Source organism: Sinohyriopsis cumingii, chromosome 13 (genome assembly GCF_028554795.1).
Source record: "Sinohyriopsis cumingii isolate HCF-2022 chromosome 13, ASM2855479v2, whole genome shotgun sequence".
In the NCBI taxonomy this organism is placed as follows: Eukaryota; Metazoa; Mollusca; class Bivalvia; order Unionida; family Unionidae; genus Sinohyriopsis; species Sinohyriopsis cumingii.
In genome coordinates, this window is record NC_142973.1 from 4,341,245 (window position 1) to 4,360,359 (window position 19,115).

At 37.4% G+C, this 19,115-nt stretch overlaps 1 protein-coding gene across 1 annotated transcript in view; it reads left to right on the plus strand.

Moving 5' to 3' along the window:
* The window catches only part of LOC149784868 (glucose-6-phosphate exchanger SLC37A4-like), an 80,121-nt gene that overhangs the window by 40,467 nt on the left and 20,539 nt on the right, over positions 1-19,115 (plus strand). The window contains exons 4-7 of the mRNA XM_089978443.1: positions 1,988-2,123; positions 2,751-2,855; positions 8,643-8,801; positions 14,630-14,715. Of these exons, the coding sequence (XP_089834569.1) occupies positions 1,988-2,123; positions 2,751-2,855; positions 8,643-8,801; positions 14,630-14,715 (486 nt within the window). The remainder of the gene's footprint in view (positions 1-1,987; positions 2,124-2,750; positions 2,856-8,642; positions 8,802-14,629; positions 14,716-19,115) is intronic.

Genomic DNA, 19,115 nt, shown 5'->3' on the forward strand with positions numbered 1-19,115 from the left:
ATATCAAGAGGGCTGGTATGGGGTAAATTTAGACTTATAATTAAAGCACTAGTATTACAGGGTGACATGGATGCCCGAGTGGTCAAAAAGACTATCACCTTTACTGGTCACTGCCATCTCACCTACGTCCACATTGGTTCCAATTTCAGGCTCAGCCAATGTGGGTATGTAGAAAAGCTTTTTAGTTGCTTCCCGTGAGTCTCTGGTTCTTCCCGGGGTTTTCTTCCACGTGATAAACCTGCCCGCCATGAATAGCATATGACGTATTGAACAAATGTAGTTTTTCCATGATAACAACAATTACATAAACCAGCTTTACGAAATGTGTATTAGATATTTTTTCCTTTTAACATTACTTTCTAGAATACTGCATATACTTATTTACGATAGTGAAATCTAAACTAAATTACCTTTGAGCAAACGGCCTTGTGTTGGTTTACTCTGGTGATATTAAGTTGTTCGTGCGGTCAACCACACGCTTTGATCCATCATTTCACCTATTCTAAATCACGTTTCGGAGTCGGAAAACATATAAAACGGCCTCCTTCCAACCTATCTGGATATCTCTCATCTGCATTGCATCTTCCCCATGCACATCGAAGCACCATTTTGTCAATATATCCCAAAAATCATGAAAGTCTGTCATGCAGCTGTATTCTCACCACACGTTTGTTTGTGGGTAAAACATGGCGGATGTTACCGTAGCACTGGACGCTCTTATCCGATTGGTCAATATCGGTGGATTTGATTGACAGGTCGGATCTATGCATCGGTTGCCATGAGCCAAAAACAGTGAGTGATATAAATTAAGTAGCATCGGTAATGTAAAATCTGGTCAATTTAATTGGATTCATGACCATACCAGAACTACAAGAGGGATAGAAGTACATTGAGTGGCATTCTAGTTAGTGATTATGATATTAGTATGATTAATTGTTAAAGTTATTCAAAATTTAAATTCTTTATCAGACAGTATATAAAAATAGGCTTTTGTTGGGGCAAATATGAAGTCATATGAACTAGTAAACCTCATGTTGGCCAACACAAAGCCCTGATATGATATGAAAGTTCGAAAATGTTCATTTTCACTGACAAAGAGGTCAGTACTTGTTTAATTAGATTACCAGTATTTATTGTAATGAATTGCAGTCTAAATTTGTTTTCAATTAGTAATAATGCCTGTCCATGGGCATGAACATTTTGATATCTAGTCCAAGTCTGTTGTATTATCACCATGTGAACTGTTGATTTATCTCACATTAAATGATGTTGGGTCATCCAAGAAATTTGTCATACAAGAATTGTGTACCAATTTAGTTTAACTGAAGTTTTTGATGGCAAATAGATTGAGTGTGGGTGTGGGCAGTTGAAAATAATGGTACAGAGGTCTGTCGTTGCTTACCACTTCCATCTTTAGTCTATATCTTAAAGCAGTTTAAATATACTGCAAATTAATAAAAGTGTCTCAATGACTATAATGCTTTGTAGAAGGCATGTGCAAGCTATGGCCCCGTGGTCTTATCAGCCTTTTAACATCATAGGGTGTGGTGTTAAAAATTGCTCATACAGCTCAGGCATTGGAGGAAGTTACACATGCCTGCTTTATAGCCTTAACCAGGTCTAAGCAATTAATCCACATGCAGACTCATTAGTTAAAAAAATATTTTAAAAATTTCTTTTTAGAAGAAAAGACACAAAAATCCAGGTTCATCAGGTAAATAATAATTAACCAATTAATCCACATGCAGACTCATTAGTTAAAAAAAATGTTATAAAATTTTCTTTTTAGATGAAAGCACAAAAAAATCCAGGGTCAGCAGGTACATAATAGAGTTGTTTGGGAAACCATAAACCGGAATTTTTCTTTTAAGCCTTTAGAGCAACACAAGTTATTTTATCGGCTACCTTTAGAGTGGGTAACATTTGCAATAATTAGTTGATATTAAAATCTGAAATTACTTATGTTTTGAAAAAACTTTACTTTTAGTGGTACTTGGAGAATCAGTTTGGGACCATGTGGAGCATCTTGTCAACATCAGTTAATGTAGCTGGTACTCTGGGTCCCTTGATCACTGCATACATTATACTTACCTCGGGCTGGAAAACAGGCATGGTACTTGAAGGTAAAGCTGTCAAGATTATTTTATCTCTTTTTTTTGTGGTCCTATTGTATGAAAATTAAAAAATGTTGTAGAACAAGCTACAAAGAAATTTGATCCAACACTGAATTATCATTGAAAAGTGAATGAAATGGTAGAGACACTGCTTAAAAGATGCATTCAGAAATATTCTCACCATCCAAGGAGGATCAGTTTCAGTTTACATGGAGCAGTGAGAGAATTTCAACTGTCTAAGAGTGGAGATACTTTTTTTATCTCTAAGAGAAAAACAAGGGCCATTTGTGGAGGAAAAAGATAAACTTCAAAACTGTTTTCATAGGGTCAATCAAGTTCTGGTGTTATGCAACAAAAATACAGTGGCATTATTGTATGTTTTCAGAATACAACAATCAGTTGACTTTAAAAGATTTTTCTGCAGTCTTGATATGTAAATTAATAAAACAGCACCTTGAAATTTTTAAATCTTACATCGTTCACATTGTAATTACAACCTACCTATCTGAAATTTCTTATAATCAGCAGAGTGTTTTAAACTAAGTGCATGTCAGGTAGGTTGGAAAAAAAACGTTTTCTGTTATATTTGATGTTGTAATCATGAGTCATTATTTTTTTATCCTTTGATGTTTTCAGGTCTAGTAGCTATATGCTTTTCAATTGTGATCCTGTTTACTATTGCTGATAAACCTGCAGATGCAGTTGAAAAAAGAGGGAAAGCAAAGACAGGTACAGGCAAAGGTAATGATTATACACAGCTTGCTGTGTAACTAAACATGTGGAGAAGTTGAGACCGAGTGAAAATTACATAGTACATAAATTATGCATCCAAATACTGTTAAAAAAATGTCATAACAAAACAAGAAAAGTGCTTAAACAGCATGTATATTTCTTATGTTCAAGTATGTAAGACTTTAGTGTATCACTCATATCAAAGCAGCAAAATCCCGCTTGGTCATATAGAGATATATATATATATATATATATATATATATATATACATACACCGCTCCCTCAATAACTTGCACCCGGATAACTCGCAATCCCGCTTATAACGCAGTGTCTGTCTTGGCTCCTGATTTTTTTCCAGAGAAAATGTATTTAAAATGTCTTTAAAATATGCTGAACGTGAAAAAATTACAATGAAAAGAGTCAATCAACCGTCACATCGAAATCTGTGAATACTTCTGTGAGAACCTAGTTACATGCCGGCTTTGTTTTGATCAACAACTTGGGGAAGTGTTTGTTGCATTAAAAAATCGATTACAAGAGACCAGGGGTGCTGGATTAAGGGTCTTGGAGCTGCCTTTGACATAAAGCAAAAGAGTAACAGAGACAGCGACGATGATAGTGACTTCGAAGATTTCAGTGAAACTGATGTCATTAATGCCGAGGCTGTTTGGGAGAAATTCGTACAGACTCATGGTCCTGAGATGGGCGTTTCTCTTGATGATATGGAGGAGTGGATTTGTGCTGACAATGATTGCCCCTCAGCCGAATACATGTCAAATGAAACAATAATTAATTCTATAACGAACAAATTTGCAGCAGAAGACGATTCTAACTGGAGTACCCCAAGTGTTGAAAGTGATGCAGACGCAGATGTTGCACCACCTCCCCCCTCTGCACAGGAAGCAATCAGATCTTTTGATATTGCCATAAGGTGGCTGGAGACCCAAAATGTTGACTACGTAAAGCTCATGCAGTTGAGAAATCTGAGGGATTTTGCTCGGCGGCTGAGAAACCAAGGAGTAATGCACACAAAAAACTTAAATGATTTTTTCAAAAAGTGAATTGATATTTTTCAAGCATGGCACAAACGGCAAGTATTAACTTGTTCTAAGTTATGTTGTTTTAAATTTGTAGACCCATTAAATATGTTAGTACTGATTAACCCTTGTTTTTCTGTTTTCCATTTTACTTCTATTGCATTCAAATCTATCTATCGATCTATCATTCGATCGACACTGTTTGTCAAAAAGAGTCGATCTTTTGTATATAAAAAACGTCTAATTTGGATCAAACAATAAAACTAGGATGTATCCAATTCAACATAAAAATTAGTGACGTAGTACACAATGTGTGAAGTGGTACACATGTTAAGCGAACGGAAACCACGTGGAATAATGTTTTCAATGATCGCCTCAATATACTGTAAATTATCCTGAAATTAATGTTGCCCTCTGAGGAAATAATAAACAAAGTACGCCGTTATGAAGAGATATTTGTTCACAGTTAATCTCAGCACGATTATAAAGTGAGTATTTAACACTATAATCTGCCTACCCCCTCCCCTTATTTTTCCTTTATGTCGTCGATCACTTTATTGGTTTTGGGCTTATTTTATAGGTCCCTTAATAACTCACGCTTCACTTATAGTGCGGTCGATGTTTCTGGACCCTGACGTGTGCGAGTTATCAAGGGAGCGGTGTGTGTGTGTGTGTGTGTGTGTATATATATATATATATATATATATATATATAATGAAATCCCCACTATGACGTGATGATCAGGATCGATGTGCGGTCGATGTTTCTGGACCCTGACGTGTGCGAGTTATCAAGGGAGCGGTGTGTGTGTGTGTGTGTATATATATATATATATATATATATATATATATATATATATATATATATATATATATATAAATATAAATAATGAAATCCCCACTATGACGTGATGATCAGGATCCACACAATGTGCTGTACTCTTACTATGTACCGTATGATGCAATATTGAAGCAAGTCCATTAACTGAAGAAAATATTGCATGTACATGCTCTTAGGTATACAGTCATGTCTTGGGGTGTGTGAGGGTTTTCAGTCAGTCATGTCTTGGGGTGTCTGGGGTTTTCAGTCAGTCATGTCTTGGGGTGAGGGGTTTCAGTCAGTCATGTCTTGGGGTGTCTGGGGGTTTTCAGTCAGTCATGTCTTGGGGTGGGGGGTTTCAGTCAGTCATGTCTTGGGGTGTGTGGGGGTTTTCAGTCAGTCATGTCTTGGGGTGTGTGGGGGTTTTCAGTCAGTCATGCCTTGGGGTGGGGGGGTTTCAGTCAGTCATGTCTTGGGGTGGTGGGGTTTCAGTCAGTCATGTCTTGGGGTGTCTGGGGGTTTTCAGTCAGTCATGTCTTGGGGTGTCTGGGGGTTTTCAGTCAGTCATGTCTTGGGGTGGGTTTTTTTCTCAGTCAGTCATGTCTTGGGGTGTGTGGGGTTTTCAATCAGTCATGTCTTGGGGTGTGGGGGTTTTCAGTCAGTCATGTCTTGGGGTGTGTGTGGGTTTTCAGTCAGTCATGTCTTGGGGTGTGTGGATTTTTCAGTCAGTCATGTCTTGGGGTGTGTGGGGGTTTTCAGTCAGTCATGTCTTGGGGGGTGTGGGGTTTTTCAGTCAGTCATGTCTTGGGGTGTGTGGGGGTTTCAGTGTTGGGCACAAAACTACAGACTTCATTGATGCAGTTACCAACCATATGCATTTTTAAGAAAAGATAAATAAAAGAGTCATTAAATGTTTAATTTTATGTTTTGGCAGTGGTACGTACGTATATGTGTATAAGAAACTTGGTAGTTTAAGTATACTCACTCATCGCATCCATAATAGTAATTCCATTGAAAATCTGCACAAAGATGCTTCATTTCTAGAATATTTATGTTGTAATCCATTGGAATCAAAGTACCTAATTTCATGCTAATAGACTCTGTTATATTCCATTTGAATCAAAGTACCTTATTTCATGCTAATAGACTCTTTTATATTCCATTTAAATCAAAGTACCTAATTTCATGCTAAATGACTCACATCATTAGTTTAGGAAACCACAGGGGGTTTTATCATTTCTTAAAATTTACATATGAATTATATAAAATTACAGAAAAGGACACTTTCCAATGCTTCTACAACCTATTTCATAATTGACACTGGTATTTCTGTCTACACTTCCCATAGTATAATAACTTAAGCATCAGTGTTTAGCTCACAGATTCAACTTATTGGGGGGGGGGCCCGAGTGGCCGAGTGGTCTAAAGCGCTCTCCATTACGGATCACTGCCATCTCACCTCTGACTGCGTGGGTTCGAGTCTCGGATTCAGCCAATGTGGGTATGTGAGAAAGCTTGCCAGTAGGTTCTCGTGGGTCGGTGGTTCTTTCCGGGGTTGAAAAATGGCGTTAAACCCTACAACAACAACAACTTATTAGGCCTGCATCAAATGTTCTCATTATCGCACCTTAAAAGAATGCCAGCCTGTTTTCCAACATTTACCATAATTGTCTGCTTGATATGCTGGTACATCTTGCTGAATGGAATGTTGCCAACTCATTGGTCGACTGAAAAGGAGGTTATCAGCATGTGCAGTAAATCACTATAATTTTTTTGGTTCATTTTTAGAAAAACAGTGTTGTACGTTTGATTATATTAGCAAATCCTTCCACCCGTACAACACAAATGGTCATGTTCCTGTCAGTGGTCCACAGCCATTCAAGTTGTACATAATGTAACTTTACCGTTAAAGTGGGTTGTTGATTGAACATGTATTGTGTGGTCTGTTGTTTCCCTTCATTATGTACATTATTTGATTTAAACATTTCGGTGAGAAACTTTTAAGACTGTTTCGTGCCTGGTTGAGTATGCTGGATGACTGAGCAAACATTTGTTGGCTATTGCTTACCATGGATTGAGTGGCTGGGTGGTCTAAAGCGCTCTCCGTTATGGATCACTGCCATCTCACCTCTGTCTGCGTGGGTTTGAGTTTAGGATTCGGCCAATGTGGGTATGTGAGAAAGCTTGCCAGTAGCTTCTCGTGGGTCGGTGGTTCTTTCCGGGGTTTTCCAGGGTTCTTCCTCCACCATTAATACTGGCCACCATGCATAGCCTATCATGTGCTGAAAATGGCGTTAAAACTCACAATAACAACAACAACCCTGGATTGAACAAGAATTGTTTACAGGATGCATTGAAGACAAAAGCAAAGAACACCCAAAGGCTTTATTTTTCATGGTTGTAGAGTAGTTATATTAACAATTATAAGCTTGTTAATGAGCTAACATCTTTTAAAAAATAAAGAAAATGATATCTTTTTTCTTCAAGAATACAAAACATCTTACTCTGTTATAAAATAAAACTATTTTTTGTTTTTGTATTCAAACTTTGTAGTAGTACTTATAGAAATAGGTAAAATGGTTGCAAAACTACAGAAACCCCTGTAACTCTCATGCTTTGTCTGAATTCATGCTTTAATGAAGCATGTTATAGTTGGGTTTCACTTTATATAGGAATCATACATGGTTGGCAAAGTTCTAAAACATGCCAGAACACAAAGGATTTCGTACAAGTAGTTAAATTAGTGTTTGAGGAAATTGGAGAAAAGTGCCTTGCCCCAGTGACAACATAGTAGCCAGCCTTGGATAATCCTATGGTAAAGTTTTAATTCTCATTCACCCTTTCAGTGGCAAGCCAGGCACGTTAACTAATGGAACATTTCAATCAGCAGAACACAAAGGAAGATTTTGAACAGAATAGCTAAATCTTTGGGCTCAAGAGTCTTTCCCACTTGTTCCAGCAAATGAGTGAAATTAGTAGATTAGTTTTAAGTGGTTTTATTGGATTATTTTCCTAAGGTAATACCAGGTACAGGGATGGCATTAAGTTGTGCATCCACACTTGAGATGCTGTTTCACTTTTTTTCATGAATTATTTTGCCCACAAAATACTTAAAATGCATCTATAATTCACAGTTTTCATTTAGAATGGATGAAGATTTTCATTCCTTGGCCATCCATGATAAATTAAGATGTTTTTTTATGTATACACTGGTTGGACATGATCTTTTCTCAAGGTTTGACTGGTTTGCAGTTGAATGCATTTTAGCTATTTCAATCCTTGAAGGGAAATAAATACCAGTCAGTTAATTAGAATCTTGCATTAGTGCAACAGCAAACTGTAGTCGTATGCTTTTCAGTGTAAAAGTATTCACCATTCATCTTCAGATGAATATGCTAATTTTTAGTTTACAAGAAAAATAAAGAAAGTCAGTCCAGGAAAAAAAAGAAAACTGTTCAGTTTTCTGAAAGGGGCTAGCACACCAAAATGTACCCATTGATATGGATCATCTACTTCCAATCCTGACATACCACCAAATGGATCTAGAAAATCTGGAAATGAAGCTTACTCATTCTTTCTAAAAAATAATTTTTTAATGGAACCAAATTTGTTTTGGTTGATCCAGCCTAAATGATTCTTCGTGTCACCTTTGTTAGATGCATGTCCATACCATAGAGTGGTATTACCACACATTTGAATTCCATTTACCACACTTTTGAATCCCATTTACCAAATCTGCATGAACTTTGCATAACTAGTTATACAGAAGAATCCTGTAAAAGGTGCTCTGGGTAATGCTTTTGCTTTCCACCTTTGCACCAGGTTCGATCAGATGAGATAATACATTTTAAAAGTTATTTATATACTTATTCGTTGCTTCTGTTTGTTTAACTGGTTTTTGGTTGCTTGCTTCATGTTTTGCTTGCATGCTTGATTGCAGCCTCTGAGGATTCTGGGATATCTAGACTGAGCCTCTTTAAGCTACCAGGGTATATGGGAATTTGCCTATCATTCATGGCAATTAGTCTAGTCCAGTATGGAACCCTGCAGTGGGGACAACTGTACCTGATTCAGGAAAAAGGACAGAGTATCATAACAGGTAGGAATGTTTTCTTGTCATATTGTTGTAACGAAATACTGTCTGCAAGAATGTACAGTGAAATGATTCAAAAGAAAAACAATGGAACAAGTGATATTTATCTGATGAAAAAGTAAAAATTATTTGTAGAATGTGAATTCCTGCCACAGTTACCCATTTAGGTGGTATCAGGGCTTGAAATTACTGCTTACGTACTCGCCATCAGTTAGCGATTTCGCTGGCAGATCAGTAAAACCCAGCAGCCACTGATCCATTGTGGCAGTGAAAATTGCTGTCAGTCGCCTATCGTAGTAGTTAAGAAGTGGTCATCAGTAAACATTTCCTCAGACATGTAGCATCATGTCCCACCCAGTCACATTCACCAGGCTGATCAGTCCTAATACTAACCTCTTAATGCTGAACGCCTAGCGAGGCAGATGTTAGTACCATTATTTTAAGTCTTTGCTATGACTTGGTTGGGGTTTGAACCTGTGACCTCCTGCATCCAAGGTGTATGCTCTAACCACTTGGCTGCTGGAGCAGTCCCCCAAAGCAATGGTTTCATCACTCATGATAACAAAAAGAGTATTGACTAATCAGAGTATTGACTAATCAGGGTCTTGACTAATCAGGGTATTGACTAATCAGGGTCTTGACTAATCAGGGTCTTGACTAATCAGGGTATTGACTAATCAGGGTCTTGACTAATCAGGGTATTGACTAATCAGTGTATTGAGTAATCAGGAAAGGTTGTGTTCATCAACTCAATATTATATCAAGAATGATACTGAACAATGTATTTTAATATTTATGTCATTGCCGATAAACATTCCCATACATAGTGCAATAAAAACTGTAAACACGTAGAAGAATTTGTAAGTTACACAGCGGCCATGTTAGTGTGACAATATGATAACAAGAGAAAGCAAGATCACGAATGATCATGGGAAGAGACTAACAAAGTAACAGAAATGCAGAGAACATAAATGGCTGAAGTACAAGGCTGTAATGAGTGTTCAGATAAAAATGAAAGTGCATGGGGTACTTCATTTGTTGATGTGTACAAACTTTCATCCCTGGAATCACACAATGCAAGCTCCTTGCACATAATGGGACATGGATAGATGAAATAAAAACAGAAAGTTAGTTCCTCAGAAGCAGAGCAAGTGTTGAATTACAAACTGAACTGGCTTTTGTTTGAATTTTAGCAGGATCAGTAAGAAATTTATTTGGGTGATCCTGTGGGTTAGTGAAAAAATCCTAATTTCCAGACCTGTGATATGGTGTTGAATTACCACATACAAGTTATATGATAATTAGGCCAAAAATACTGAAGAAACTGACCTTAATGCAAAAATATGTTTTAAACAAAGTCATACCTTAAAACCTACGGTGACATAGGCACACCTTTGCCAAAGAAACAGTTTTAGATAGTAAGAGTGGACATATCTAAAGCTCTAACCATCTATATATGCTGGGAGAGGGGCGCTTAAGGATGCCCACAAATAAATGGACTGGGCCAAAGGGAGACCATGATGGACTTATTGACACTGATAGAATGAAACAGTACCTTTTCAGTTTAAAATAGTTTTTAAGAACTTCCTTGGAAAATCAAAGAAATCTGTGTGTTAGGAACCGTCTAATTTCAATGACACAAGTCTTGATTATTGTGTACTGGCCAAGTATATTGTGACAGCAACTCTTAAAGGTGTGGCTTTTAAGCATGGCTTTCTGTCCAGAATAGTTTGAAGACACAGGCTTGGTCTAAACTTGATTATGGGAAGTTAAGAAAACTCATCAGATATGCATAGAAGGTCAGTTGGTTGAAAACTTTGATGGAGATGGGTTGTTGCTAAGTTTGTGAGGAGTAAAAATAGGAATAAATAATTAATAGATGCGTTCTTTTGACAGATGACTTCATAGTATACAAAGCCACCAAGGGTGACATTCATCTATGATAAAACAGGATACACCATGTTTTTGTTGTCTGATCCATTAGTTTGATGCATGCTGATTTGACTGAATTAGTTTTTATATAGAAACTAGATTTTTATTTCATATAGAACTTTCCTAGTTTTTTGCATTTAAAATGATTTGAGAACTTAAAAGATCATTTTGAGAAGCTTACAATATAAAAGTCCTTTTTCATGTACCACATATTCACACAGTCAAACATAATTAGAAACACTTATACAAAAATCAGTAATGATCATATTAGTCATACTGTCTGCTTTCTTTTAAAATACTGTACAGTTGTTTCTCATTATACCTTGCTTTATTTTTGTGTCAGTTTTCACTGATTTTGATGGTTTGAGTACATCTCTGGCAAAGCAGTGTTTCTTGTTTTTCATACATCTAATATTATCTGGCATCAGGGTAATCAGAAATCACCCATTTTTCTGTTTTGTTTCCTTGCTGTACTATTTCCTTTCAACCTTCAATAATCCCCTAGGTGATAAGGGCAGTATGGGGCACACACCACCTATAATCCATTCACACATGTGTATGCATGGTTGCTTGGCCTGATGAAGTTGTTGGGCCTTTAGGGTCAGAAAATAGGGCCCCAGAGCCTTCTCTGGAGGACCTCCTCCATTGCTAAGATGGGGCTATGGTACATCCTCATGTCTGAAAGTCACCTGCTTTAGTGAGAGAGGTGTCGAGTGACTCACTTTCATTGGTGATGGGGAATCTGTTAATGAGGGATCCTTGACATTTTTTCGGCATAGTGAAATCACAAGTCCCATATTGCATGAGAAATGTGGTTGTCATCTCATTCTTGTAGACCACATATTAAAGCATGATCTCATTCATTGGAGTTGTGTATTTCCCAGAACAGAGACTCTTCAATAAGGTCTATATTATCTGAGTGGTCAGTGCATGTGATGACCGATCACCAGTCACCAGATACTGTGTCAGATGTCAGTGAAGATCTGTTAACAGGCATTGGGTCACTACCAGTAGGTACTGGGCACAAAGAAATTGTTTTGTCACAAAGGTCTGTCACTGGGTACTTGGCATAGGGCTATTGGACAATAGTTTTTGGCAATATTTCAAATGACATTCACCAAGTATCTGTCATCAGGCAGTGAGCACTGGGTACAGGGCACCTGATGACCAGTGATTGCTGGGTATTGTGTATGGTTCCAATCATATTATTTCATTCTTGGGTAACCAATCATGGAGCACCCAGCACTAATCACTGAACACATATTTCTGGTTGCTGAGCACTGTTCATCTCATTTTACAACCATGGACGACATTGCTGTAGCACAGTGTATCAGTGGACTGGGCACATCTTAGATCTTCCGCACCTACTCCAACTTTATTATCAAGGGAAGAGGAGGGGAGTGCCACATGCTACCTTTACTGGCAAGAGGTTATCTCCAGTCCCTTTCTCCAGGGAGAGGGGACCAACAGTGAAGTCCTGTCTCCTTCCTTGAGTGGAGAAAAGACATTGAATTGCTGGTGAGTAAGTCTATTTTTTTCCAGGATGGAGATGAGATGAAATAGCTCTGCCTTACAGCAAGAGGGATGACAAGATGGCATACTGTTAAATTGTGTGGCTGCAGATGAGTTCCTAGAAAAGCCTGCCTAACAGGGTCCTTCCAATTTGTTGGATTTGCCCTCTTTGTCCTATCCAACAAGTTGGGTGATGGAGGAAGGAGAAGTGTGGACTTCTGATAATGTGGTGAATGAGGTGTACTGCTTGCTTCTCCAAAGCCTTTAGGAAAATAACCCAGAAATTGTCTAAAAACTAAGAAGTGGTGCATCTACAGTTTGATCCCAGATGTAAGCCAGTATCTGTAGGGTCCATTTGCTTGCTTTGCTCCTTAGGCTTCCCACCCAAGTGGGGATTTTAGAAAGGACCTGGGCCTATCCCTATGTAAGACTCTTGAGGCTTTGGAAGTGAAGGCTTGGACACTAGTTTCCACATCCTCATCCTGAACCTTTCTTGGATGCCTCCTTCAGTCATTGGCTGTCTTGTAGAGACTATGGATGTTGTAGTCAGTACATCAAGACATACATATTAAATGTTATGATGCTCACTGCATATCTCCTTCTCCAGAGCAATGTTGCCTTTGAGACATCAAATATTTGCTGGCTTACAGCAAAAGCCTTTTACGAGATGCCAACATGATGCAGAGATGCTGTTTTGAAGGCTAATCCCTACAGTGACCTCTCAGGATTTAAGGGATCATCAACACTAGTCTTTTACGCTGTTAGCATCCCAGGTAAACCAGTGAAGAATCGCCCCAATTTTAGAATATCAACAGTTCCCCCACTTAAGCATTTTAAATAGGTTACAATGAGAATTGAGAGCAGTCCAAGTTTAAACCACTTTCTATCCATCATCGTGACACTGAGGTAGCTTTGGGGGTGGGGTTAATGTTTATGGACTCCTCCATCATTTCTAAGAAAGGAGGAAATCACTCTGAGTCACACTTTCCTCACTCTGCTAAGTCTCCCTCTTCTTAATGATGTTCCACTGGATGCCATATTAAGCCTTGTTGCAGGAGCCTGGTCAAATCCTTTGGACAATATATTGGGGCTTTTTGACAATAATGGATAGTTACTGACATCACCTCCAGGATCCTCCACTGCTTTCAGGGACACCCATTCTGTTCCACCACACTTGGCTAATGCCTCTATGGAAAGTGATGTACTCCATTCTAACAAAGGTGGAGTAGAGTGGGCAAAGAACATAAGACAGGGATTTTATTCCCTAGATTTTGCTTGTTTGACAAAGTGGAGGAGTTTTGATTCATCATCCATCTTTCGCCTTTGAGCAGATTCCTTCTGGAAGAACATTTCTAAATGGAGACAAGTGCCACATTCAGGAATGCCATCAGGCCGAATTTATGTTCTCTTTAGTTCTGCAGGATGCTTATTTCTTCCACCCCCATCTTCCCAGCCATGGGGAAATTGATGGTTTTGTCTGGGACATGAAATCTTTAAATTATGGTATCTTCCTTTTGGCATAACTTATGCTCCCAGAGTGAGGGATGTAATAGCAGCTCATTTAATGACCTTAATAGTTTCCATCCTCCAGTATTTCAAAGACTGGTTGATGCACAGTATCTTCAAACTTGCCCTTAGGTCACAGTATATTCTTGCCCCATTTTTCTGCTTCAAATTTTGGAACCTGTGCCATTGAACTGCTTCAGAGGAGGTCACTCTGAGTCTGCCACATTTTGGGTAAGAGGACTGTTTTGATAGACAGATTGTCCAGACAGGGGGCAGGAATTCTCGCAGATAGGTCTCCACAAAAGTCAGTAGCAGAGACACTTTTTTAACAGTGAGGAGGGTTAGTGGTTGATTTTTTGGGCTCTGAAACTGAACAAAAAGCAGTCTCTATGTCTCTCCAGTTATAGACCAGTGAAAGTCATTAACAGTGAATTTCTTCAGTAAGAAATAGGAATGACTCTATGCCTGCCTTCCGAGAATCTAAACCTCCTTATGAACCAAGTGAAACTTCCTTTGAGAATCTTGACTTTAAGAGAGTTTGGCTGCAGGGAAAACATAGCAGTGAGATTGTAATCGTCTGCTTGGTGCCAGCTATTGCAGACATTAGATTCTTATTAGGGATAGGATTTCCTGGAATTGGCAGTTAATGAGGTTAAAAATTGACATTGAAGACTATTTGCTCAAAAGGTCATACATCAAGGTAATTTTTATGAATTTTTGGCATGTTGATAAATTTCTTGTTTGCTGTTTTTATATATGCAGGAATTTGACAATGTACAATCTCAACATTTGCTGTATTTCTGAATTCCTTATAGATTTTTTCTTTTTGTAAACAATTTGTTGCTATGGTAATAAAATGTCAGCATCTTTCCCTTATGTTTCAGGAAGTAGTTATTTGAGCAGTCTGGAGATTGGAGGAATTATTGGATCTATTGCAGCAGGCTATATGTCAGATTTCATGCTTATCAGGGTAAAATATGATTTTTCTGATATGGTCATACATCACCACATCAACCCCTGGAGCTTTTTGTCATTTTGAAAGCTATCTCTGAATAGACTCGAAAACATCAAATCCCCAGTCATCTTTCAATAACATACTGCCTAGTGGTGTTAGAAACATCGATTTTCCTTGGCTATTTGACTTCCGCATGAGCAGAAGGGTAAAAGTTGGACTTTTTTTTTGTTGCTAAACAGAGCCATTATTTTTGTATGGAGACCACTCTTTATTCCAAATGCCCATCTTATCCTACTTTTTGCAAAGGCTCATCTGTCTGTTTGCAGTTCATACCGGTTTGCCTTAGATTTGAGACCAAAAAGTCTAAAATCCGGACACAAAATCAGATTTCGACCATGGGCAAATTTTGGGTAAAAAAAAGTCGGGTCCAAAAAATGAGGTTTTGCTATTGTATTTTGCAGTGCAATTAGATATTCCAGATTATTTGGTATCATTGTAGAGCTACATCTGTCTACCTTTCTATAATACCACCCACTTTAGTGTATCATGCATGACCATGACACTTCAGAGCTCGGCAGTAGGCTACTACCTACTGCCCCGTAAAGTCGTTGCTAGGGTTAATGTGTTACTTAAAGATATTGTGAATTGATTTATCATTTTGGGCATCCTTTTTCTTGGTTTTTCATAAAGTTTTAGCTTTGATGGGGATTTTTTTTTGTTGAGATTTGGTGATAAGCTTCTGACTGACCTACCTAGAATGTCAGTATTAGGATATGCCTCCACTTATGAGTGAACACCTTGCCTTTGCAGCATGATGTAAATAAAACTGTTTCTATAAAAAGCAGCATCTCAGTTTGCTTTTCACTGATCTTGAGTCGTGAACTCATATCGTCTCACAGTTTGCTAGCAATGTTTAGTTTATTCAGGGTTGTCTATTTTGTAAGTATATTAGTTTTTGGAGATAAATACTTGAATACAGGTTGGACATAATTTTTGTTCAAGATAATGGTAGACTGACAAAAGAAACATGCATTTATAATTATCTCTGTGGTTGCATGAGCTGGCTTGTAAGTTATAAATAGGATATCTACCACTGTCAAAGTAATTTAAGTTAAACATATATTCGATGTGAAAATAATGTCACTCCTAATTGTTATGGATAATTTTTATCACATATTTTGTGACTGTTATGACTCTACGGTCTTAAACTAACGGAACGAAGCAAAACCAACAAGTATTGTAAAACTTAACAAATAATTGAATTCTCTTGGTTAAAAAATGCATATTTATGAGAAACTTACAGTATTATGAATTAAATCAAAAGTAATCCAAAAAAGCTCTTCACAATTCCAGAAGAATCAAGTGTTCTGAAGGAATTCCATGTCCTGAATGTGCTGATGTATCAGAAGCCTTGAATGTGCTAAAGTGCCAGCAGTCATTGATGCATCACAGTGGCATTGCCCATTGAATGAGTTCACAGTAATCCTGAAGGGGCCCCGAGTGGCCAAGTGGTCTAAAGTGCTCTCCGTTATGGATCACTGCCATCTCACCTCTGTCTGCGCCGGTTTGAGTCTCGGATTCAGCCAATGTGGGTATGTGAAAAAGCTTGCCAGTAGCTTCTCCTGGATCAGTGGTTCTTTTTGGGGTTTTCCCGGGTTCTTCCTCCATCATTAATACTGGCTGCCATGTATAGCCTATCGTGTGCTGAAAAATGGCATTAAACCCTACAACAACAACAACAACAACAACAAATAATCCTGAAATGATGCTGTAGTCAGTCATGTGAGCACTTGTAGTTCCAATGTATAATCCAAACAAATGGTTCCTTTTAATTATATCTAAACACACTGTTAAATATATCTGCAGATAGATATTAAAACAAGATAAGCATAAATATGAATGAATTAATTGTCCACCTCTTGATCCTAATGTACACCCTTATGGCTTTACATCACAATATTTTCTTGCTCCTTCTGTGTCACAATACCTCCCATATGACATATTTCACAATACCTCACCTTGCAACAGAACCCATCTGACTCAATCATCCAGTGGGAAATTACCCCAAACTTGTAAATAGTTTTATTATTAAGATGAATTTAAAACTTATTTATTGCTCATATGCGATCTACAGTCATGCACCAAAAGTAAAAGACAGTATATAGTTATACATAACAGTGACAAGCAGTTAGGAAGTGTCTTGTTAGAACTTTCCTTGTCAAAATTAGATCCATTGAAACCAGGAGGTCATCCAGTTAAGCAGTCTTGAAGTCATGACTATGTGGCTGCATCACAAGAATAACCACCCAGAAATAAAGCTGCTCTAGATGATGGGTTTAATTATTTTCATCTTTAGAGTACTCTACTCCATTTTTGCGCAGTTGTTATAAATATTGGACCTTTAAAAAAAGTAATCGTCAACCAAATTAGCAGCTGAAGAAGATGGATGTACATTTATTTCTCTGCAGATTGAAACTTGAATTTGACAGATTCCATTCAGTGTAGGGAAACTGTATGTATACCAAGGAGCTTGACTGGAAATTCTTTCCAGACAGTAACATTGAATGCCTCTTAGATTTTTGAAGGGTTTTCAGGAGAAGACAAGACTATTCTCATTTAACATTTATCCAATGAAAGACAGGATAGATTCAGTCCACAAATTTGTTATTGACAGGTGTGAAGAAGATGAGTTTGATGATAATATTATCAGGGACATGCAGTTTGATTTGTTTGTCATTCACTGAGAGAGAGCAGTCACTGTTAGTGATGCACTCATTGTTTGGTGACATAACTGTAGATAGATGTGATTAAACAACAGTTGCAGCATGGAAATCTGCCAGTGATAAATTTTGGAGGCTGCACATACAAAAAGTTGCAACCTCTTTATGTGAGTATTAAGCAATCTGTTAACAACTGTCTTTTCCACAATTGGATGGACTACATGAGAGAAGCTATGAATGCTTTGACATTGGGTAAAAGAGGCATTGGAAAAATTAAAACAGCCTGGAAACAGTCACTGTTGCTATTGACATATTTAGGTAAAGTGTTTGCTGTTTATAAAATCTTTCAGGGTGTGCAGTCAAAGTGTCAATCTGAGTGGCATTAAGTATGTGTTGATCTGAAATGAGGAATGGTTATACAATATGGATATGGTGATTATGATAATGAAGTTGAAGGCTTTATACTTGAGACCTCAGGAGTGACCTCAGTATACAAACGGTTTGAAACTAAACGAGTGAATATATTCCAGCATTAAATCATATTTCTTTTCATAATTTGATGTTTTTTTTTAATATCTTGCTTAATATATAAAAAGCAAGGAGTGATATAATGAATAACAGTCTCAAGTGTACTGGATCCAGCAAGGATTGTGTGTTCGGAATTGAATATGCAAAATGCAACAAACTGAAAACAGTGCAAAAGTAGTTTTTAACTACTTAAGTGATTTCAGCTCACTTTGTACAAGGCAAACACAAAACAAGACAATCAATACACACATAAAGGTGTTGAAAGTACAAAAGTTTACATAACTGTTTCTGATGGAGTTCTATATTGTTTATTACATTCTTGGTTACAATGTTTCCTCCATTATGGCATTTAAGTTTAAATTCCCCACCCAAATTCCTAACAGTTTATAATTTCATACTGATATCCAGCCAATCAAACTCATTTGAGTTGTCAATTGACTCTCTTTTTATCCATGTAGACCTTTGTCTTTGATAGCAAAGAAAAGACTCCTTGCCTGCAGTTTTTTGTTTCAAAACTAAATATTTATAACCAATTACATGATGAAAGTACTTTTATAATTTTCCCAGATTAATTTTTAGTAATTCTGTGACGATGAAATTAGACTCTTATAAGGCAAGATGAAGGATAAGACCTGAGTAAACCAGATGTTTTCACCTACTGGATATGGGTGTCAGTTCTTTTGTAGCCTGTGTATACAAATTATCAATTATATATGGCTTTATGATAGCATTTCTTTGTTTTATTTGGTTATAGCCTGAGAAAATTTGTTAAATTATATTGTTTTTATCTCAGGACATGCCAAAACCAGATAATGCATGGCAGTTGTTTAAACATCAAATGTACTGGGTAACAAAAGCATGATAATCACAGGTCATTCATGATCAGTAAATAGCAAAGTCCTAACAAAGGAACCAGGTAACAAGGATGTCATAATCACACCTCATTCTTAATCGGTGCATGAAAGCAAGAAAAGAAATTATTTTGTTTTGTATTTATTTTACTTTAGAATTTATAAATAACCTTTAACTATCATTGGCTATGTATATTTTGACTAAATGAGTACAATCTCATGCTCATTTAGATTTCTGACTGTTGTGAAAATGGTTGAAAATTTGCTGGTCAGAAAAGGACAGAATGTCTGCTTAGACACAAAGCAATAGGAGTAT